The sequence below is a fragment of the Oratosquilla oratoria genome, chromosome 11 (genome assembly GCF_046742065.1).
Source record: "Oratosquilla oratoria isolate Oo_2021 chromosome 11, ASM4674206v1, whole genome shotgun sequence".
NCBI classification, from domain to species: domain Eukaryota; kingdom Metazoa; phylum Arthropoda; class Malacostraca; order Stomatopoda; family Squillidae; genus Oratosquilla; species Oratosquilla oratoria.
The window spans coordinates 58,971,407-58,995,895 of NC_134787.1; the positions used below are offsets into that span (position 1 = coordinate 58,971,407).

Below are 24,489 nucleotides of genomic sequence, written 5' to 3' on the forward strand. Positions count from 1 at the left end.
CTTAATTTCTTCCATATATATATTTACGGGCATTAAATGTTTAGATATTTGATCTTATTCTATCTACTATTGTCGATTTATTTTTGTCTTATAAAAGTACCCTCTGACTTAATAACTGGTGTCAATTATATAAAATGAAATGTAGATATAGAAAACTAGTCAACTATAGCTACACAATATGGCGGAGGGAAGGCAAGCGTTATTGAATTAAAAGCCGATGATACCTTTGAAACCGACCCCAGTATAAAATAAAATCATTGGTAAGATATAAACGCATTCCTACTAGTATGGTAACTGTATGTTTCCAATGTTCCTGTTTGAACACTTAACACCAGAAAATAGTGATCTCGCGTAAATTTGAGGTACGCTCCGTCTAATGGAAGCCCTCGCTCGAAAGAAAAGGTTGAAATATACTTTGGATTCTATTCCCAGTGTGGTGGTATTTGTAGTATTTGGCTAGTTGCTATGCTCTTCAATTAATTTTTGGAACAGTGATTGCAAATATGGTGCTATTTTCAATAATGTCCGCATACATGTTTCTTGAGCATTGACATATGGACGATAAAATAGAAAACTACCTGATGTTTAATTTACGTCTGTATCACAGAGCACTGTTCTTTTATCTTCACTACCGTGAGACTATCGCAATCAGCAGTTGAATGTTAGAGTCTGGATTAATCCTACCTTTATCGACCATTTCAGTACTGAAAGGTACTTGGCAACTTGCTTTGGTCATATTTGGTTTCTCTTTATTAGATTTGGTATTGTTTTAGAAGTGCACAGCTTAGCAGTATATGAAAAAAGTAATAACTTTTTATATTAAAATGCATCATATATTTTTCTTGTTAGAAATTAGTAATAAAAAAAAAAGGTCTTCCTGGCAAATACAGTAGCAATTAAAATTAAAAATGGAAGACCAATCATAATCACGAATACAAGGGGGGTCTGGGGGGGCTTTGCATCCCCATATTAGTTAAAATGCAAACTCCATAGGAGGTAAGGTAAGGTTAGGTTACTTTGTTACGTTAATAAGGTTTAGTTAGGTAAAGCGGGGTTAAGTTAGGTTTTTAGAAGTGTATACCTATGCAATATATCAATAAAAAATTTAAAATTAATTTTGTAAATTATAATCATCAACATTATATGTTTTTTTTTTGGCAGAAATCAATAACAGGAAAAGTTGCTAAAAGCGATACAGAAATGAACGTATCCACTGCGACTCCTTGAGACACTGTCTTTGTTTTGGTAGATGCAGAGGATGTAGAAATTAAAGTATGATGAATTCGTCTATTCTTACCTAACTTAACCTACCTATCTAACCTAACCTGCATTTAGTAATGCAGTATCTGTAATTCTAGAGGTCATCAGAGTTATTGTTATTTTCTTCAACCTCCGAACCTATCAAAACAAAGATGGTGTCTCAAGGAGTTGCTACAACTTCGTTTATGTATTGCTTTTAGTAGTGTTTTCTGTTATTGATTACTGCCAAGAAAAACATGTATTACGTTGATGTATCATAATTTACAAAATATTTAATTTTCTAATGTTAAATCGCATAAGTGTGTACTTCTAAAAAAGATACCTTACATTTTACAAAGCATGGTTTTCCCTATAATTTTTTGTAGTTTTCATTTAAATTTAATCCCTAATATGCTTCCCCATCGGAAAACTCCGCTTTCCTATCACCTTCCCATTATTGTAGGGGTGATGGGGTAAGGACAGAAAATTTATTTCCACAAATATTAGATTGATCTATTGTAATTTACAAAATTAATATTTGATTTTCTATTGCTATATTGTTTCGGTATGCACTTCTTATAATTTACCTTTGTTTTACGGAGTTGGTATTGTAGGGATCTAATGATAGCCAAATGGATGAAGTCACTTGTCATTCTTTTACGAGTAGTGACAAGTCTGTAATTTTGAAATAATGCTGGTTGCTTTGTAACTTCTAACCTCCATCTGTTCTGCTACATGTCTTTCATATATCAACTTGGACTCTATATCTTTAGTGTATTGTTATTTTCAAGGATAGAAATGTTTGTTATTGCTGAGAAAATTTTAAGATACTGCATTAGGGTCAAGTTGTCGACAGCAGTATTGGCTTTCCTACTAGTTTTCTGCCAGTGAGAAGGGTGTTGGAGACTCAGATGGAAAAGACAAAACAAAGAACATTTCTATCAGCCCTTTCTTAAATCAGTCTTCTATCGGTCTATCTATATACCAAGACACCTTTTTCCCCCTAATAAGGGAGGTAGCCAAGTCAAATGCACGTACCTACTCCCACCCATTCCACTCTCATCCACCAGCCTTTCCCCCCTCTCATCTTAGCTCCTCTTGGATGACGGGTCATCCCTGTATCCTGTTCACTGCCCTGGATCAGAAGCAATGTAGCAAGACATAGTACATCCACAACAAGGCCAGGTCACTTAATTGGGAGAAAAAGAGAAGATGGGGAAAATCCCTTGAGACTTTGTCAAAATATCCTTCACTCATAAGCATCCCCTACCCCCCCACCCCTACCCCTCCTTTCCTTGCATAACAGTATCATCTATACAGTCATTATCCACTCATCCCTATCCCATCTCAGTTTTCTTAGTAAGGTTATATACAGTAATTCAGTGTATGTGGTTTCTTGGGTTTGAATTTTGTTCCCTTAATTTTCTTTCTTTTTCAAAATTGCGTGTTGTGTGATTACCTTATATTCCTTCATTCTCGAACAGGTAGGTTTCCTTTCAAAACATCAATCTTTCGCCTTTTATTAATGTGTCCTCTTCAAATGGTTGTTGTAGTGCTCTGCTTGTCCATTTTTCACTTAATTCTGGGCATATTGAAATAAGGTGGTTTAGGTCGTCATGTTCTTTCCAATATAATGTGCACATTTTCATTCTCATGTCTTTATCTATCATTCAGTAGCAAACAATTTGCTCTTTGCATAAATAATTGAACATGGTGTGCTGTCATAAAAAAGACTTCACTATTTCTATCGTTGGATCTTGGTGGATTTTTAATGATATTTTACATTCTACCCTTCTTTTTATACTCTGGTATCCCATTCTCTCTCTTTCCTCTTCTCTCTTCTCTTGTCTTGTCTTCTCTTCCTTTCTTCCTCTCTTCCTCTTTCTTCCTCTCTTTCTCTCTCTTTTCCTCTCTCTTCCTTGCTCTCTTCCTCTCCCTCTTTTTCTCCCACTTTCTCTTCCTCCCTCTCTCACTTTCTTCCTCTCTCCCTTTCTTCCTCCCTGTCTCTCTTCATCTCCCTCCCTCCCTTCCTCCCCCTCTCTCTCTCTCTCTCTCTCTCTCTCTCTCTCTCTCTCTCTCTCTCTCTCTCTCTCTCTCTCTCTCTCTCTCTCTCTCTCTCCCCCTCTCTCTCTCTCTCTCTCTCTCTCTCTCTCTCTCTCTCTCTCTCTCTCTCTCTCTCTCTCTCTCCTCTCTCTCTCTCTCTCTCTCTCTCTCTCTCTCTCTCTCTCTCTCTCTCTCTCTCTCTCTCTCTCTCTCTCTCTCTCTCTCTCTCTCTCTCTCTCTCTCTCTCTCTCTCTCTCTCTCTCTCTCTTTCTCTCTTTCTCTCTTTCTTCCTCTTCTCTCTCTTCCTCTTCTCTCTCACTCTCTTCTTCTTTCTTCTTTTGTTGTTGTTGTTGTTGTTGATAGCTGGACTTCTTCAAAGTATTTCTTTGTTGCATCCCATGTCAAGGCATGCACACACCAACACCCATCCCAATGCCAGCCATCACCCAAAAGGGTTGCATCCACTTCAAGATATTTTCTGTCATTGTTGTCATCTGTCCATCTGTACACCAAAAGGCTTCTTCCCACTTATAATGGAGGTAGCCAGCCAAGACATGGACCCATCCTCCACCCATTTAAAACCAATTTGTTTCTCTGTTGTCCTAGCTCCTTGTAAATGAAGAGCCATCAGAACTTTGTTTGTTTTTGATATATACATAGGAAAAATAGCAACAGGTACCAGGTTTATATTATTTAGTAAAAATAATGCAGATATTAAATTGCAAGAAAGAATAGGGAAAGAAAAAATATAAGAAAAAATAAAAACTCATTTGACTTGCAAGAAAGAATGGGAAAAGAAAAGAACATAAGAAAAAATAAAAGCTCATTTGACTTGCCACATAATTTCACTAATGGCTGCTAGGTGGCAGTGGTTGATGGCATTTTTGCTGGTGTTTCATGGTCTTCATTGCTTGCCTGTTTGTAGTTTTACCTTTTGTGTTTGTCATTCATGACAAATCTCGAGGGATGTCGCTGCTTGTACTGGAGCAAAATGCAAAGCAGTTTTACTTGAGGGTAAGCAGGCAATGATATGGTGCTATGAAACATATGAGTAGATTGTCACTGTTGCCAAAACTGAGTCTAAGTTGATTGACGGCTGATAAGTGGCACTGGCTGATGTTCTGTTATTTCATGTGCGTGGGTGTTGGTAATATTTTTCTTTTAGGGTTGTGACTGTGCTTGTGTTTGAGATTTATGATGGGACCCAAGAAGGATGTTTCTGCTTCTTCTGGAACAATATGTAAAGTTATTTTGATTGAGGATAAGCTGACAATAATTGGGTACTGGTACTCCGAAGTACAATTGAGAAGGTTGCCATCATTTGCCAAAACTTTGCTAGGCAGCTCCAACAGATAGCATTTTCAAATGTGGTTCAGATGCTGTGGTGCTTGTGATTTTGCCTGTTGTCCATGGAAGTTTACTTTATTAGTATTATTATTTTAATTTCAGTTTTCTTCTTTTAAAGTATAGGAAATGCATTTTACTTTATTTTCATGGCTTTTGGGAATATGTTTAGGGTATTACAGTGTTTAAAAGTTGTTTTAAGGGAGTATATATATATAAATAAGAGGACATGAAAAGAAACCCAAAAAGGATAACTATAGAAGAGATCTTAAAAAGAATAGCTTCCCACATAGAGTACTGATACCTGGAATAAATTAGATAAACAGTGTGTGCAAACACTATTCAAGATTTTAAGAAAAAACTTGATGCTGAAAGATACAAAGATGGGTCACCACTAGCATAGTTCCCTTCCCATATAATACAACTAGATAAATATACTGAAGTCATAGTATTCAGTCCCAATTTATGATGTACAGTGGAGTATGGCTATATTTTCTTCATTAGAAATAGAAGCATATTAATGATTAACAAAAAGGCAACACTATTGTATAGGCTTTCATTGTAAACTCAAGAGGAAGCTAGAGAGATGCGAAGCATGTAGCGGCCATAATGCGGGATGGACGATGATGAAGTGAATGACAAGTAGGTGGACTACTTGGAACATGGGTATAGATATAGTAGGAACACAACTGCATCTTAAGTACATTTTCATTTGTTTTGTGGTCTATCTTCATATTAAGGGCCTCTTCCTTCTTATAAGGGAGGTAGGCAGTCAAGGCACACACCCAATTCCTCCTATTTCATTCCTATCCACCACTTTTATTTCCCTTTCATCTTGGGTTCTTATGGATGAAGAGTCATCCGTGTTTCCTGTCCACTGCTTAGGTCAGAAGCAGTACAGCAAGACACTGTACATCCACAGCAGGGCCACTTGACTTACATAACAGCTCTCCCTCAATGCAGAAAATAGAGAGGTTGCAATAAGATATTCATACACAACCATTCTCCACTCATCGTTATACCCTCCCTTCTCCCTTTCGTGCTCAACAGATATTCCCCTATTGCCCAAAGCTCCTTTCACCCTATCCATCCATCTGATCTTCAGTTATCCCCTCAAGTTCACTCCATCCACCTTGGGTTTCTATTCTCTTGTAGCTAATCTTCCTTAACTCATTCTTTCCATCTACCCAAACCATCCCAACACTGTTTCATCCGTCACTGTCCACCCTGGTTCTCCTCTCCACCTCCTTATTTGTCACTGTATCCAACCTTGTAACCCCTACCATACTTCTCAGACACTTCATCTCAAAAACATTTAAGCTTCTCCTTTCTGCCTCTCTTAAATTCTAAGTCTCTGCCCCATGTAGTGCCATAGGCATAATCACCCCCTTCATATGATCGCCTTGCATCCATTCCATGTTTCATATGACACTTTTCAAACCCCAAAGACATTTACTCGCTTCTTTCAATCTACAGTGTACCTCTCCCACTCGTCCATTTCCTGCTACATGCGACCCCAAACACCTAAAACTATCCACTTCCTCCAGCCTCCAGCCTTTCTTGTTTACTTCCAATTCACTGCCACCCTTGTATATCCCCTTCTACATCTTATCACCTTCCTTTTACCCACATTTACCTTCAACTTTTTCTTATTACATACCTTCCCAAACTCCATCACTAGCTGCCTTATAATCCCTCTTCTGACCTTGCCACAAGTGCTGTGTCATCTGCAAACAGCAACTGACTCACTTCCTACTTCTCTTCACTATCTCTAATCATCTCTAATCCCTGCCCATCACACTCACATTTACCTCCTGTATCACCACATCCATGTACAATGAGTCCTCCTTATACGGTAATTCTTTATCCGGTAAATTCACAGTTACGGTATTTGGTAATTACTACCCTCGATTCTATTTACGGTAAGAAAAATTAACAGATACGGTATCCACTCATGTTTTGAAGAGGAAAGAGCAGGGAGAAGGTACTTCTGCCATATCCTATTATTACATGTTATAATGGGTTCGGTGTATGGTAATTTCAATTTGTGGTAAGGTTTTCAGGAATGCATATGTACCGTTTAACAAGGACTTACTGTACACATTGACCAGCCATGTCAAGTTGCACAACCTTGACACAGCTCCATCTTTACCTCAAACCATATGCTCTCTCAGTTTCCAATCCTAACGCAAGCTCTTCTACTCTCAAAGAACTCTTGACAGCCCATAACAGCTTTCCTGCTGTCCCATATATCTACTAAACTGTCCATAGTGCCTTCCTGTCTACCATGTCATAAGCCTTCTCCAAATCCATAAAGGTCCAGAAACATCCTTAGCTTTTGCCAAAACCCTTAAGCAGATCTTACTACAAAAAATTTGATCCATGCATCTTCTACTTGGCCTAAACCTACACTACTCCTCACCAATTATTCCCTCTGTTCCTCTTCTAATCCTTTATTCAAAACTGTCCCATAAGCCTTTCCAACTACACTCAACAAACTGATACCTCTAAAACGTCTACAATCACATTTGTCCCTTTTCGATTGAAAAGCTGAACTATACAGGTGCTCCTCCAACCCTCTGGCACTCTCCCCTCCCTGAGACACACAATAAAGAACCTCACTAGTCAGTCAACTATAACTGTACCTCCCTTTTTTAGACACTGCATGACACCAATCTAAGCCAGGTGCCTTACCAGCTCTCGTCATTTTCAAAACTCTTTGTACCTCATCTTGACACCAATCCAAGCCAGGTTCCTTACCAGCTCTTATCATTTGCAAAGCTCTTTGTACCTCATCTTTCTTATGATTCTTCCATTTTTCTCTCCCACCACAGTCATTTTCTTAGTGTTTCCTACTGTTACAATCAACCAATCCCTAACCTTCTCCACATTTAACAACTTTCTAAAATTCTCTACTCATTTTCTTATTGCCTCCTACTACTACAATCAACCAATCCCTAATCTTCTCCACATTTATCAACTTTCTAAAATTTTCTACCCATCTTCCCCATGTCAAATTCACTTCCATTAAAATGTGTCGATCTGCACCATATAATTCACAAATGTGGTGGGCTTATAGTATGTTATTTCCCTCCATTCACCATGTTTTTCAAAGCTTGCCTTGAATAATTGAATCTGGGTGTTAAGTAAACCTGTGAATGTTAAGGGTTGACTGTGTATCTGTGGTGGGTGAGGCATGGGGAAAGTAAATCCCAATATATGGGATTCTGACAAGGGACTTCTGGTGTGGGCTTGCAGTTTGCCTCATCAAATCCACCAAGTCTAATCTTCTAGGATAGCAGCCCCTAGTATTTGTAGGTTCATTCATGTATCTATCTGTATACCAAGGGCTTTTTATCCCTTATGAGGCAGTCAAGACAAAAGGCAAGTACCCACTTGCACCTATTTCACTCCCACCCGCTCCACTCTGATCCACCACCTTTTCTTTCATCTAATCTTAGCTCCTCATGGATGATGGGTCATCCCTGTATCCTGCCCACTGCCCTGGGTCAGAAGCAGTGCAGCAAGAGATAGCACATCCACAGCAAGACTACTTAATTAGCCCCCCTCCCTGTCCCATCATTGTTCATTTATACCATAAATTCATTAATACTGGCATTCATATTGCACTTACCCTGCCTAGCCTCATCATAGAGACTGGCTGCACCATTTTCCCTCATCGTATCCTGACTCTCACACACAATCTACTCCACAGTCACTCAAGAGTAGGTTTATAAGGACTCCGGCAAAATAATTTGGACTGTATAATGACTTAGGACTGTATTACGTGAACATTTTGGTTTTCATGCATTGCAGTAGAACATAGATTTAATGTGAGATAGGTTAATCAAAACTTCACTTTAAATCAGTTTTGCTCTCAATTGAAATGTTATTGGAAAGGTGCCCTTAACTGAATTCTGAGCTTAGGAAATGCTGTTCATGCCATGGGCAGTGAATCACCACAGCCAATGTGGAATAGGAATAAAAACTGTTAGTATTGTGCTGAAATAACCATTTATTAAATGACACAGGTAGAATAGGATGTGAAACTACATGTTTTAGATTAATTGTGCAAAACTGCATGATTGCAAGTGATCGGCTGACTGAATGTATGTCTGAATGTCCATACAGTAGGTGACAAGAAAGAAGCTGAGATGCTTGGTGTAGAATCAATCATTCCATTGTCCCTGATCTTTTGCAGAAGACCTGTGGCCTTCAGGAAACTGGCAACAGCCTTCAGGCAGGGCCATAAGCCACTTAGGAAAGATATATTGCGGTGTCATCTGGGGATTGTTAGGGTTGGGCATTGTAGTATAAGGTGTTCTTTGTTTTGTGTGTAGTGGTTGCATGTGTGACAATTTGAATCTCTGGCTAGGCCTATTCTGTCTCGCTACTGTCCTAATGCTGGATGGTGTCCTAAGTGCAGGGTTGTCAGTGTGGTTCTTGTCAAGTGTGGGAGGGTTTTCTCTGTGGGATTTATGTCTGGGGGGGATGTTGGAGTATTGAATTTGGTAATCTTTGATGAAGGGCCTCTTCAGCAATCTGAGTGCATTTGTATTTCTGTGTGGATGTTTTCTGTGGTATAGGTGGTAGGTTGTTATAGATGTTTGAGTAGTATGCTGCTGGTGTAGTTTTTGTTGTACTCTGTCGGTGGTGTTCATGAAATATAGTGGAGGAAGATACTGTGATACTGCAGCAGGATCTTGATAAATTGTTTGCATGGTCGGAGAAATGGCAAACGGACTTCAATATATCAAAGTGCAGTGTGTTAGAAATAGGATTACTCAACTCTGCTGATTATAGCTTAGATTACATTGTATTAAAGAAAACAGGATGTGAAAAGGACTTAGGCATGTTAGTGTGTCTAAACCTTAAATCCATGTAAACCGTGTATTCATGCCAGGAATAGGGCTAACAGGGCATTAAGATTTATTGCTAGGACATTTACAAACAAAAGTGTGGAGATAATCATTAGACTATCTGGCAATAGTTTGACCCATGCTCAACTATGTAGTACAATTTTGGTCTCCATCCTATAGAATGGATATTAATTCACTAGAATCAGTACGGAGGAGAATGGTTAAAAAGATATAAGGGCTAATTTACCATACAAAGACAGGTTTAGACATTTTAACTTACACTTTCTGGAAAGATGAAGAGTGTGGGGGTGATCTACTAGAGCTATTCAAATGGATCATGGGCTTTAACAAGGATGATGTAGGCAAGGTCATCATATTAAGACATCAGGGCAGGACTCATATTAACCCCTTCCATACGGTGCCGCCTACGTAGGCGTCATGAGGAGCAAGTGGATTCGCGACGCTGCCATATCGGCGTCTTGATTATATTTATTGTAGTCGCCCCTGTGTTTTTACATTCTCCCAAATGTGCCTTGAATCCCATTCTCTGTGGTTTTCAAAATTCGCGGGTGAAAGAGAGAACGATCGATATAAGCGGTGACTATATTTTATGATGCGAGTATTATTACGACACGTCGTACAGCTGGCATTGACTGCTGCCCGTGAGATTTAAGTCCGGAGTGAAGTGGTTAATGTACAGGTAGTCGTCGACTTACGACCTATGCGACTTACGACTGATCGACTTTACGACCACGAGATAGTGCAATAATATTTAACATTTAATAGAGTAATAGAACTGCAATATTATGCCTGGCAGCGCAGAACAATTATTCCGCACGCCGCGAGACGCGAGTACGATAGTTTTGGCAGGCTGCCGACACCGTCAGCATCCCAGCCAGCTAAATATTCTTTCAATTTTTTTCTTTGAAGTAAAATGTTTCCTAATTTTGCATTGCATTTTGTATTTCTATATGTTTTGCAATTAACAAAATGTAACAATAAAACTTTTTTTTTTTTATGCCTAGGCTAGTTTGTTGTCGATAACAATATGTTCGGCACAGTACGTAAGCGAAAAGAATGTGTTTTGAAATAAAAAAATTCTTAATTTTGCCTTGCATTTTTTATTTTTATATGTTTTGCAATTAATAAAATGTAACAGTAAAATTTTCTTATGCCTAGTCTGTTATCGATAACAATATGTTCGGTTCAGCATTTTGTATTTTTATGTTTTGCGAATGTAACAATAAACTTTGTTTATGCCTAGTCTGTTGTCGATAACAATATTTTCGGTACAGTACGTAAACGAAATGAATGTGTTTTTAAATAAAAAAAATTCCTAATTTTGCCTTACAATGATTTTAATGTAACCAACAAAAAGTATTAGTAGGTCAAAGATGACAGGACTTTATTCAGTATGCATAGGGCTTGTCTATTTCCTAACAAAATTTATAAAAAAAGTTCATGAATATTAAACAACGTAGCTCAAAGATAATAAGATTTTATTCAGTATGCATACGTTTCCTAAAGAAAGTCTGATGGTAAAATAATATTAAAGTTAAAAAATACAGTATTAAATATCATAGGTTAAAGATGATAGGATTTTATTCAGTATGCTTAGGCCTAGACTATGTTTCCCAAAGAAAATCAGATAAAACTACAAAAAGGATAAAAAATACTGTACAGCATAGTTTAAAGATGCTAAGATTATTTCAATATGCTAACTATAATATACAATATATATATATATATACAGTAACAAAAATATTTAAAGGGTAATATATACTGTATATATATAAAGACCGACTTGCGTCCAGATCGACTTACGACCTGTCTGTCGGAACCGAACTCGGTCGTAAGTCGACGACTACTTGTATCTAGATTGGGCAACTTTAGGTTTAAAAATGACATAGGCAAGAACTGGTTTACCAAGAGAGTGGCTAATGATTGGAATAGACTTAGTAACTATGTAGTGAGTGCTGAAACAATTGATCATTTTAAGAGAAGATCAGATAACTTTAGGATAGGGGTGACAGGTGGTAAGAGACACAGAACTACTAAATGTAGGCCTTATGGTCTCTTGTAGTCTCCTCCATATTTATGTTCTGGCATGGAATTTTGTTCCTGCCATTTTTATGCACTGTTCTGTCAGGAATATTTTGGTTTCTGTATGTAGGTGTCCAATGGAATGGTCTTGGTGCATCTTGTGCTCCTTTCTATTGTGTTTGTAAATTGTTTGTGTTTGTTTTGCTAATTGTTGGAAATCATGCTGTGGATGCATAATTGAATCTAATTCTCATGAATTGCTTTTACATGTTTATTAAATTCTTTCTGCCTGTAATGGGTTTTAGTAGGTTTGTGTTCTTGTTGATTTTTGCTCACAGGATTTTGATATGTACACAGGAAGTCACATGAGTATCAAATGTGAGACCTAGAGTTTTTTGGTTCTTTTCCACTGGAAGGATGTAGTCAGTTATGCTGAGCATGAGTAGGCCTCAATTCCACCCCCCCCCCCACATGCCCACACACTGCATATTTCATATTGTTTATCTTTTCTTGCATGTATTTTTTCTAGCAAAATGTTTTGCGTATTTTCTTCATTCCAAATACAGTGGACCCTCGAATAATGAGTTTAATTTGTTCCAGGAAATTACCTGTTAACCAAATTACTTGCCAATTAAATCTAATTTTCCCATGAGAAACAAAGGAATAAGATTTAATGTTTTGTGGATCCCAAAAATATTCCTGTTGAATTTAAGGATGTTCCTTTGCATAATTTAAGTTAAAACACAAAAATAAATGAACATTTACCTAAATTATCTTAAGATTAACATGTTTACTTAATATTAAGAGATTAGTTAGTGTAAAGAAACAGTGAACATCGACTTATTATGGCTGGAGTGGCGAGCTAGTGTGATGGAGATAAGAGGGGTGGTGGAGAGGAGGAGAGGGGGTTAGTGTTGTGGAGAAGATTCCTTTCCAGAGGGGGATAGATGATCCTCCTCCTGGTGCTCTTAGTTGCTCTAGCAACAAAGGATTAACAATGGCCGTTAAAATAAAAATGGGAACCACTCTTGCACTTTTTCGGAGCACTGGGGTGTGACACTGCAACACTCGAGTCAGATTTAAACCGTTCATTACGATTATGCCTACGTAGCTGTCATGAGGTGCGAATATATATATGAAGATGCTGGCATTGGCGTTTTGATTATATTTATTTTGTAGTTGTAGCTGAGTGAACCCCATATTCTGTGAACTGGTTTGATCATATTTTCTGTGGTTATTGATATTTGGAGTGAAAGAGAATGAGTAATACAGCTGTAACTTTATTTTTATAATGTGAGTATTGTAGTGTATCATTGAATCATTACACATCAGACAGCTGATGCTGCCCACAAGAATTTCGCTTGTATTGAAGAAATTAAAGAAAGATTTAAATGACCTCTTTTGAGATTTCACGCTTTCCTTCTATAGATATATATACATACATACATATACCAAAGGCATTTTCCCCCTTACAAGGAAGGAAGCCAAAAAGAAAAAGGCATAAAAACCATTCCCAGCCATTCCATCCCTAATACACTCCACTTCCCTCCACCCTCCCTCTTATCTTGGCGCCTCCTGGATGAGGGGTCATCCCTGCATCTTGTCCACTGCCCTGGGTCAGAGGCAGTGTTGCAAGACACAGCACATCCACAGCAAGGCTGCTTCATTAAATCGGCGACCCCCTTCTCTGTCCCCTGATATATATATATATATATATATATATATATATATATATATATATATATATATATATATATATATATATATCATATATATATATATATACAACAACAACAACAACATAGGAAGTACTCATAGCACTTCAAATACATGGTTTGTGTAATGACCATAATTTGTTCCTGAATCATATTTGTAATGTGGTACACTCATTAAAAAAATCCTGTAGGAATCAGTGTAAGATAAGATCATGTGGGAGCAGGGTTGCCAAAACTGTTACATTTGTAATAAATTTATTACAGTTTATTCTCTGTACTGAATATTTCCTATGTTTGTTACAACAGTCATAAGTTGTTATTATTTACATAGATAGTGTGATAGACATTACTGAAATAATGACAAACTGAAAATATTTTCAATATTTACTCGAATGAATTCAATATTTAAAATTTTTTATATTCCAAAAGTCTGCTAAATACTATCAACTGCACAATATGCCAACCCTGGGTGTGAGTGAGTCACGTGTAAGATACAAGGGACCTAATGTCTCCTCGTGGCTCTTTATATGAAGTGTTGCCTGTTAATTAGGTAATTGTTTTAACAAAATTTGGGCTCATTATGTGAATTTCTCATTATTCAAGGTGCTTATTAAGCGAGGGTCCACTGTATAGTTATTATTGAAAAATAATAGTGAAATATGTAGGAAATCAATTTACATTATGTTGTATCTTATGGAGTATATCTAAAAATGGCTCAGCACATGTACACTGCTTACTTTTTTCACAGTCACAGCTGGTGCAAATATAAGAAATTTCATAACTTGAAACCTATATGTGCTCATAACATCTTGGCAAAATACACCTGGTCCTTCAACCATCATACTTCCTAACCAATACATATGCATGTTGTTTTTTACCACACCTATTACCATGGGGAAAAAAAAAACATGAAATTGATCTGTTGTAACTGGTTGCCATGTCAGGTCATGCACTTTTGATTTTCCTGGATTTTCACACCAGTTTCACATAATATAGACATCACTTCATCATAAAAGAAAATGATTAGATAACTAAATGAATCACTAGGGGTAGTGAAACACTGTTCCAAATGCAGGATTCACTCCAGCACTCAGATCACTCAGCAGTGGAATGGTGTCAAGCCTCATGTCAAAAAAATATCTGTCTCAAGAAGCCATCCCTCCTCTTACACTGCTTCATTATCATCCAATAACTCATTTTCACTCTCAGATAAATAACTATCAGGTATTTTACTGCCATCTGAATAACTTGGGTCGTAGGCTTCATCTGAACTCTCACGTTTAGCTCCAGCCAAGGTGGTGTAGTCAATAGATGTATCAGTAGTCTATAAATTATCACCAAATGATCCCACCAGCACTGACAAGGAGGGGGAAAACACAGTTATATATGTCTTTCCTGTGTAAGGGTTGGTAAGTCATTGATCATTACCTACACATTATCTATTGGGTATGGGGATTATGGGTATGTGGCAGCTTTTTCTTTGATTGGTTAGTGGGCAGAGCGTGTGAGCCCCAGTGAGATATACTAACCATATAAACACTCCCAACAACAAAATACCTCTAAGAAAAATATCCCTCATATGAGAGGACATACATGGGTATGGCATGGACAGGCCTTACCCATGCCACCGATACATGTACAGTATATGCCCTGGGCGAGAAGGTAAGGGTGATTTTTTTTTTTTTTTTTTTTCTCTCCTCTCTCTCTCCTCTCGCCGCCTCATGGTTATCTGGAGTGAATAACGTTACTCTTGATTTCTGGGGCGAAGTTTCCAATCTGTTATTTTTGAGCCATTGTTCCTGTTCTTTTTTGACTATTTTGTATTAATTTTACTGTTTTGGGTTATTGTCAAGTCAAAATTGAATGATAATTATGAAAGTTAGCACCATGAGGGACTCCATTATATAGCTTTTTTGTACCTGAGATTTTGTTGTTTTTTAGGTTTGTCAGCATTGTTGTCCTGCTATAAAGTTAATCCCTTCAATACAATGCCACCTACGTAGGTGTCATGACGGGCAAATGGGTTTATGAGGATAACAGCATTAGAGTCTTGATTATATTTATTTTGTAGTTGTAGCTAAGTGACCCCCCATATTCTGTGAACTGTCTTGATCATATTTTCTGTGGTTATTAATATTCATAGTGGAAGAGAATGAGTAATACAGCTCTAACTTTATATAATGCGACTAAGAAAGTGGTAGTTACTTACAAGTCTATGGAAATAAACATTATGTGAGGACAGAGCCTTTATTAGTATGACATTTTGCTTGTTACAGCTTTTTCAAGTATATGTCACAATACATATGATTGAGGTTAAATAAGGAGAACTAGGGGAATTGGGGGGGAGGGAAGGAGGAAGAGAAGTAGGGGGAGGGATGATGATTGTTTTAACGTCACAAACTCTTCCCATTGGAAGGCTAGGACGGTGCCCCTCACAGAGGACTTTGTAGCGTGGAATTTAATGAACCATGCCCTTGGTTCAACTTTGCCGATGGCAGGATTCGAACTGCCATCCTCTCAACCTTCGTCGCAAGTAATGACGCCCTAACCCACTCAGCCAGCGAGCTTCCCATAATTGGGGTCACTGAACATTAGGAAAGGTTTAGGAGAAGGTGGACCAAATGTCTGGGAACAGGAAAGGTTAAGGAAAAGATTGAGCAATTGGCTGGGTGAAGGACATTAGATCAATCGAGGAACAAAAGGAAGAAGAAAATAAGAAGGGTGGGCAAATGTCTACTGGGGAGGGATTTTGGAGGGTAAATAGGGATAGCTTGAAATATTGTGGGCAGTAGGTATTAAAGGAATTAGGTATGGTGAAATATTGAACATGCCCCTGTTTTGTTCAATTGTGAAAACTGCATTGGGGAAACATCACGCAATCTAAAAACCTGGATACGAGAACACTGATACGATGTATGCCATGATGTCACCACCAATGCATGTGTTGCACACAGGAACAGTAGCAACCACTTGATGGACTAGGAAAATGCAGAACTTCTGGTACATTAACGCGACAAGATCCATAGAAACTGTTTGGAAGTAGCCATCATACAAGGAACCAACACAATTGAACAAAATGGGCATGTTCAGTATCTCGCCCCACCTAAGTCTTTTAATGTCCATTGCCCACAAAATTCTAAGCTATCCCTATTTGCCCTCCAAAATACACCCCCCCCCGAGACATTTTCTTCTTCCTTTTGTTCTTTGGTTGTGAACTAAGTCCTTCACCCAGCCAATTGTTCCATCTTATCCTTAACTTTTCCTGTTCCCAGACATTTGGTCCACCTCCTAAACCTTTCCTAATATTCAGTGACCCCCTCCCCCTACATCTTCCTCTCTCCCTCCTTCCCTCTCCCCCCATGCCTGCAGTACTTATTTAATCTTAGTCATGTGTATTACAACTGTGTACTTGAAAAAGCTGTAACAAGGGAGAGATTATTCCAAAATGTTAGATGATATGAGATCTTCATTAAACGAGATGCTGAAGGATGGAAATAATGCAGTACTCATGGGAGATTTTAATTGTAAAGAAATATGTTGGGAAGAGATGACAGTAAAAGGTGGAGAAGATCAATGGGGAAATGTATTACTCGACATGACTATAGAACATACAATAACACAGTGGGTAAAAGAAAACACCAGATTTAGAAATACCGGTAATGAAGAACCATTGAGACTAGATTTATTATTTACATCAGAACCTGAAATAGTAGACAAAATTGAATACAAGACACCAATTGCAAAGTGACCACATACTACTCAAGTTAGAACTAAAGGAGGAAATATATATAAAGAGAAATGAGAAACACAGAAAAGGAAGACTGATGTATAGTAAAACGGACTTTGAGAAACTTAGGAATTTTTTTCTTAAAGTGAGCTGGGAAAAATTCTACAAAGAAGAAACACAAGTGGAAGAAAAATGGATGATTCTGATGAAAATCTATAAAGAAGGAGTGGATAAATATGTTCCAAAGCAAAAACAGGAAAAGGTGTGTATTTAGTGCTTGTTTAATGGTGTAGCAAAGCAAAAGACAGAAGAAATAAAGCTTGGAAAAGATGAAGAAAAGACCAAAAACCTAGAAAGTGGCAAATTTATATTAATCAAAGAAACGAATATGTAAAAATATGCAGGGAAGAAAAAAGAAAATATGAAAATGACATTATAGAAAAATGTATGGATCAGCCAAAACTATTCTATAGATATGTAAATGGTAAACTAAAGAATAAATAGGAAATAGTGACACTATGCCAAGGGAATATGGAATACACACAAGATATAGGCTGAAGTCATGAGCAAACACTTCAAGTCGGCTTTCCCTAGAGAAATAGTGGAACATCAGGATGAAGGGAGAGAGGTGAAATCCCCCCCCCCCCATGAGGGAAATCATAGTAACACAGAAAGAAATAATGGATCAAATAATGAACCTTGATGTCGGGAAATTGCGCAGTCCAGATGGAATAACAATTTGGATATTAAAAGAATGTAAAGAAGAACTAATAGACAAAATGTATAACAATAAGTTGCTCACTCAAAGAAGGAAAAATACCAGAAGACGGGAAAAATGGTGATATCCTACCAATTTATAAAGGAGGAAATAAGGAAGACCCAACAAATTTCAGACCAGTTTCCCTAGCACAGTAGCTAAAATTTGTGAAAATGTTATAAAAAGTAGGTGGACAAAACATCTGGAGGAGAACAAAGTACTAAATCTGAGATAATTCGGATTTAGACAGGGAAGATCATGTACCACAAATTTAATCTGTTTTTACTCAAGACTACTAGAATAATACAAGAAAGGGATGGATGGGCTGATTGTGTGTTCCTAGGTCTACAAAAAAAAAAATATATATATTATATATATATATAATATATATATATATATATATATTAAAACTGGAAACCATAGGAGGGATACAAGGAAAACTAATGAAATGGATGGAGGACTTTTTGCACGGAAGAAAAATGAGGGTAGTGCTCAAGAGATGAGAGTTCTACTTGGGAAGAGGTAATTAGTGGAGTTCCACAGGGATTAGTATTATGTCCAATAATGTTTGCTATTTATGTGAATGATATGGATGAGGGTGTGGAATGTTACACAAGCTTCTTTGCAGATGATGCAAAATTGTTGAAGAGAGTACTGAAACGGACTATGACATACTTGCTGAGAGATCTGAACAGGGTATGGGAATGGAGTCAGAAGTGGGAAGTGGATTTAAACGATAAGAAAGGTAACATAATGAAATTTAGAAAAAAAGAATATTAAAAAAAAAAGGATATCAGGACTATAAAATTGGAGAAGAGGAAGTAAAGAAAGTTGGATCTGAAAAAAGATCTGGGGGTGATCATTACAAAAAATAATTCCCTTGACAAACATATAAACAAAATTGTTGGTGAAACCTATAACTTGCTAAGGTCAATAAAAGTGGCTTTTACTTACTTGGATGGAGAAATGGTAAAGAAAATACTAGTCACACTGATAAGGCCTAAATTAGAGTACGCAGTGACACTATGGTTGCCCAGTACTAAAAAGAATATAAGAAAGATTGAGAATTCAGAGAGCAACTACGAAGATGGCCTCAACACTATAAAAAATGTCATATGAAGAAAGATTGTCAAGACTAGAACTACTGACTCTGGAACAAAGAAGAGAAAGAGGTGACTTGTTGACCATCTACAGAATTATGAAATGTGTGGGAATCGTTGAGAGAGAATTGACTTACTAAATTGGGGTAATAGAAACACGAGAACAAGAGTGGTGGATGTATGGAACATGCTAGATGACACAACAGTGTGTGCAAAAATAATACAATAATTTAAGAGCAAATTAGATGTGGCAAGATACAGAGACGGGGCACCACGAGTGTAGCTTCCCTTCTTGTAAGATACAAGGTAAATATATGCACACACACAGAATCATGAAAAGCATGGAAGTCCTTGACTGAGAAGACATATTAAAGTGGGATAGAAGAAAAACAAGGGGACATGAAAAGAAACTCAAAAAGGATAGTTATAGAAGAGATCTGAAAAAGAATAGCTTCCCACACAGGGTGGTGGATGTCTGTAACAAATTGGATGAAACAGTAGTGTGTGCAAACACCATACAAGAATTTAAGAACAAACTAAATATTGTGAGATACAAAGACGGGTCATTACGAGCATAGCTCCCCTTCACGTATAATACAACTAGGTAAATACACATGCACACACACACTGTCCAAGGCTGGAATATGCATTAGAAGTATGTTCCCCACACAGAGCGAAGGATATATATATATAATATATATATAATATATATATATATATATATATATACAGTCGAACCTCGAAAGCCCGGACCCTTGTATGACCGGTCGAAATGAACAAAGGGCGGACTTTTCAAGCAAAGTTCCCTATTTGTCCGGTAGGTGGCAGCGACGGCCGTACACGTGTACTCAAACCCGGCCCAGTCAAGCCGCCACCAGGGCTGCCATTTCATAGAATTTTGTACCAAAACGTAGTAAAAATAGCGGCATGTGGCAACTGCACAAGGACATGAGGAATTTTTTTCTACATATCAGCGGGCTGTTAAAAATGTTAAAAAGCTCAAACTTTTGTTTAAAAATCATAGAACTAGTTATCAAATAATAAATGGTACATAAAATTATGACTTTTATTGGTAATTGTGTTACTTATAAAATATTATACCCCAAAAGATACGTTTTCACCGTGTAGGAAAAAATTCTACGCTAAAGTTTCAGCTTTCTTTTAGCGATAAAAAAAAAAAATTATATCTTACTGAATATGTTAGGGCATGGGGACCTTATATACATTCAAGAATAAAAAAAACTAGAACCAACATTTTTTCAAAGTTTGACAAGTATATCTTGCTATGAAAGTCTGCACACGCCCAAGAAAAATATATGCCCCGGTATGGCAACACTCCCATTCTACACGGCAGTGTAGAAAACGCGGCAACCCTGGCCGCCACCACTGTCCCGCGTGCATACCTTCTGGTATTTACACTGTACGTAATAAAAAATACAGTACAGTACACTGTATATACAGTACATTTACGTGCCTGTATTACAGTTATTATTACATGATTATCAGTATTACAGCATTATTATTACAGTATTGTTATTATTACAGTGTTAGAGTATGATTCTTATGTGTTTCTATGCCATATCATACATTACCTATACGTATACCGCTATGAAAATCTACAGGTGTTAGGGCAATATTTTCGATGACCGGATGTTTGGCATGACCAGACCACCCTTCCCCCCAATTAGTCCGGGCTTTCGAGGTTCGACTGTATATATAAGATCAAGAGAATAAAAAGGGCAACAACCAGACTGGCCTCCAGTATGGGTGACAAAACATATGAGGAAAGACGAAAAGCACTGGGTCTTTCAACTTCGAAAGATCAAAGAGAAAGAGGTGATATGATTACAGCATTCAGGTCACTAAAGGGGATATATTACATTGACAGAAGAGATCTCCTGATTACAGATGGGAGGGCTTTAAGAGGTCATGGAAGCAAATTAAGAAAGACTACTTGTGTAAAGGATGTGAAGTAATGCAGTTTTCCATATGGATACGTAAATACCTGGAATAGGTTAGAAAGTGATTTAGCCCAAGCTCAAACAATACACGAGTTCAAATCTAAATATGGTAATTGGAAATCAAGGTTATAGATTAAGTTGAAAACGCACATGATTTTAAAGCTAGACAGGATAAATAATTGGAGAATATGAGACAGGACCCAATGAATATTGTTTCTTTTCCCTGTATACTACAATTGGGTAAATACACACACTTTCTCTATCTTGCTCTCTCATTTGTATTGTCAAGTATGAAAGGAGTTTTCATTTGTTTATGTGTAACTGATTATCCCCTTAGGTATGTATTTGGAAAGGAAATATGTAATTTTATATGTTATAAAAAGACAATTATTTAATTTTTCAATTTTATTTCAAAATTTTCAGATAGCAGATAACTACTAGATGGCTATGAGGATGTACAATGTGCCACCCCCGCCCCCGGGGGTGGCGCCACCCAACATGAACGCTCCACAGATTCAACCTCTACAGTTTAGACCGTTTAAGCCTCCTGAAGGAGAATTTGATGGAAAACGGTTACGGAAAAGTGTTATGAGAAAAACGGTTGATTACAACTGTTCTGTGGTGAATATGCTGGAAGCTCGCATATATCAGAGAGATGAAAATGATAGACCAGTTCTTCAAGCAGATGTATGCTATTCATCAGAAATGCTCCCTCCTCCAGCGTATCCTAATAATCCCATTAATGCAGTTGTCACAAAGTTTGTGAGAACGTCAACCAATAAAGCAAAAGTAAGTATTGATAATTTTGAACAAGTAAATGGTTTAATGTGTAATTAAGTTTTCATTAGTCATTTATTTTCAACTCGGCAATGGTACATTGAAGGCATTTTTGCAATGAACTTGCCTTATCTGTTTGCAGTGCCCTATTTTCTGCCTTGCATGGACTCCTGAAGGCCGTCGCCTTGTAACAGGAGCTTCATCAGGGGAATTCACACTATGGAATGGACTCACCTTTAATTTTGAAACCATCCTTCAGGTATGTACACATAATTCTTGATTTTATTTAGGTTTTTGGATGATTTGATAAGTTGAGTATTTTTGCAAGCTTCTATATGCATATCTGAAGAACTTACGAAAAATCTTTATATTGCAGGCTCATAATAGCAGTGTGCGCACAATGGTTTGGTCCCACAATGACCAGTGGATGGTTACAGGAGACACGGGTGGCTATGTTAAATACTGGCAGACCAACATGAACAACGTCAAACTCTTCCAGGCCCACAAAGATCCAGTCAGGGGACTCAGGTACAACACCAAAAGACTGCAACATTCAGGGTTGCACATATTTTTGTTTCTACCTATTCCTTGTCTCTTTTCTGAGGTAGTATTCTCACTCACATTTCATGTAGTAGTCTGTAGGTTATTGCTGGCAAATCATATGATTATCTCCCTAATAAGTCTAGTATGTTTTCTAATTAGCAGTCATTGTCTTGTAACGACAGAGGAGGCTTTTCTTTATGGTCATAGATAGTGGGACTTCTATACATAGGTTCTCTTTTAGTGTGCCTCAGTTTTTGTTGAAGAATATGATTTTGTGAGTATGGTACATATCTTATTGGCAATTAGAAGAGAGGAACAAATTCATTTGTTAAATGTATTTTCATAATAAAGATTATCCTTCCCCCTGCTGAGGCTACAAGGAGCAGACTGCATTCATGTGGTCCTCTTCATGTCATCCCAGAATAAAGTTTTCTTCGCTTTTGATAACAAGATCATATATAATAAAGTTATCCTTGCACAAGACGACATGATTACATCGTACAATAAAGTTATCCTAATACTTCATAAGTAGACATCCTAATTACCTCTGCCCTGCTGGAACTTAGGACAAATAAAAAGTTTTGAGTCCTTAACGATTGCGCATTTAGGGTTTTGTGTCCTCATTGTCAATATTTGTACTTGCTCTTGGGTCATCATCCATCCTAATAAAGAGAACCTCATCTTTTAGTCATCCATTCACAGTGCACATTCATGCTCTAGTATACTGTACTTCAGTTTGTGTTAGGAACCATCTGTGATATCAGCGGTTGTTAATTTGTTGTACATTGTTTTCTTTAATAAACAGCCAAAAAAGAGAAGCAGGCAATTGTGCTGTCTTGAGATGGAAAGCAAACATGCATTGCCTTGTTTACTTCCCATCGGTAGACAACCGCTTTCATTAACCGGTTCTTAAACCTCATTATTAATTACCTTTTTGCAAGTAACTATTAGAATTTATTTATTAATTTGTGAACTAAAACTGAAAGAGAGGGAGTGAGGAAAATAACTGTAAGTCTAAGTTGCATTTGAAATGTGATAAGAACAGGACCATTTTTGTAATCACAGAACAATAGGAAGAAAACCATAAGCGTTTTGGTGGTGGAGCAGTGTATAAAAGCAAAGAAAAAATGTATACAGCTCATTAAATTTGGGAAGGAATGATCTTGTAGTTGCTACAAAGGCAATACTGTAGGCTCAGTTGACATGGCTAGAGCACAGAGGGACTATGAAGGATGATTGGATCATTAGACTTGCCTGATTGCTATATTTTCCAACAAAATAAAAACATGAAAAATACATTTTTAAATGCCATCAGTAGTAGCCAGCTCTTCGTACATCATCAATGCATCTTTTGACAGCTTTGCTCCCAGTGATCAGAAGTTTGCAACTTGTTCTGATGATGGCACTGTGCGCATATGGGATTTCTACAGATGTTATGAGGAAAGAGTACTTCGAGGTAAAGTAGTTCATGTTTTTACCCTCTTTTACTTATTTGTGTGTATTCCAATAGTTATGCCACTAAAAATTACCTTTCTGGTTAGTGGGTAAAACCTTATAAATTGATAATTTGAAGATGGTAACTACCAACAGCCAATGGGTTGACTGATTGATTTACATATATATATATATATATATATACCAAAGGCTTTTTCCCCCTTACAAGGGAGGTAGCCAGAAAACAAAGGCATAAAAACCACTCCCACCATTCCATCCCCAACATACTCCACTCCCCTCCACTCTCTTCCCTCCCTCTTATCTTGGTACCTCCTGGATGATGGGTCATCCCTGTATCTTGCCCACGGCCCTGGGTCAGAAGCAGTGTTGGAAGACACAGCACATCCACAGCAAGGCCACTTCATTAAATCAGCAACCCCCCTCTCCATCCCTCTCCATCTGATTGATTTACTAGAATGATGAACTTTTTTGGCATAGAAAACACCATTTGAAGACCAAGCCTTTATTGATTGTACAACAGTTTACTTCTTAGCTTTTTTTAAATATTTGAAAAAGCTGCAGTGAGTGAAACATTGTTTAATCAGTGAAGGCTTTGTTTACAAATGGTGTTAAGAAAAAAAAAAAAAAATGTCTGCTGTAAATCAACCAAGGATGAGATGGATGTCTTTGAGCAAGAGGGGAATGACTGTTGAGCAGAGAAAGGAGAAGGCAGGGGATAGGGGTGAGGGGAGAATAGTAGTGTAAGGATGATATTTTGATGCAACTCAAAGGGATTTCTCCCCATGTTCTCAATTTTCCCTGTCCCCTGCTTCTGATAAGGGCAGTGGGCAGGGGACGGGGATGATCATCCCAAATCAGCTATGAGGAACTAAGATGAGAGGGAAACAAGGGTGGTGGATGCATGCCTAGAGTCACTATCTCTTATA

At 37.6% G+C, this 24,489-nt stretch overlaps 1 protein-coding gene across 5 annotated transcripts in view; it reads left to right on the forward strand.

Annotated features, from left to right (window-relative positions):
- The first annotated feature begins 110 nt into the window (after positions 1 to 110).
- Wdr33 (WD repeat domain 33) overlaps positions 111 to 24,489 on the forward strand; it is a 57,858-nt gene continuing 33,479 nt past the window's right edge. The window contains exons 1-6 of one of the 5 annotated variants that reach the window (XM_076192960.1): positions 195 to 260; positions 20,450 to 20,663; positions 21,212 to 21,577; positions 21,708 to 21,824; positions 21,942 to 22,093; positions 23,467 to 23,564. In XM_076192960.1, coding sequence (XP_076049075.1) covers positions 21,230 to 21,577; positions 21,708 to 21,824; positions 21,942 to 22,093; positions 23,467 to 23,564 — 715 coding nt within the window. In that variant the 5' untranslated portion in view covers positions 195 to 260; positions 20,450 to 20,663; positions 21,212 to 21,229. Of the gene's footprint in view, positions 261 to 377; positions 403 to 4,156; positions 4,297 to 13,822; positions 13,847 to 20,449; positions 20,664 to 21,211; positions 21,578 to 21,707; positions 21,825 to 21,941; positions 22,094 to 23,466; positions 23,565 to 24,489 lie in introns of those variants that run through there. The other 4 variants (XM_076192959.1, XM_076192962.1, XM_076192961.1 and 1 more) reach the window with 4 other exon arrangements.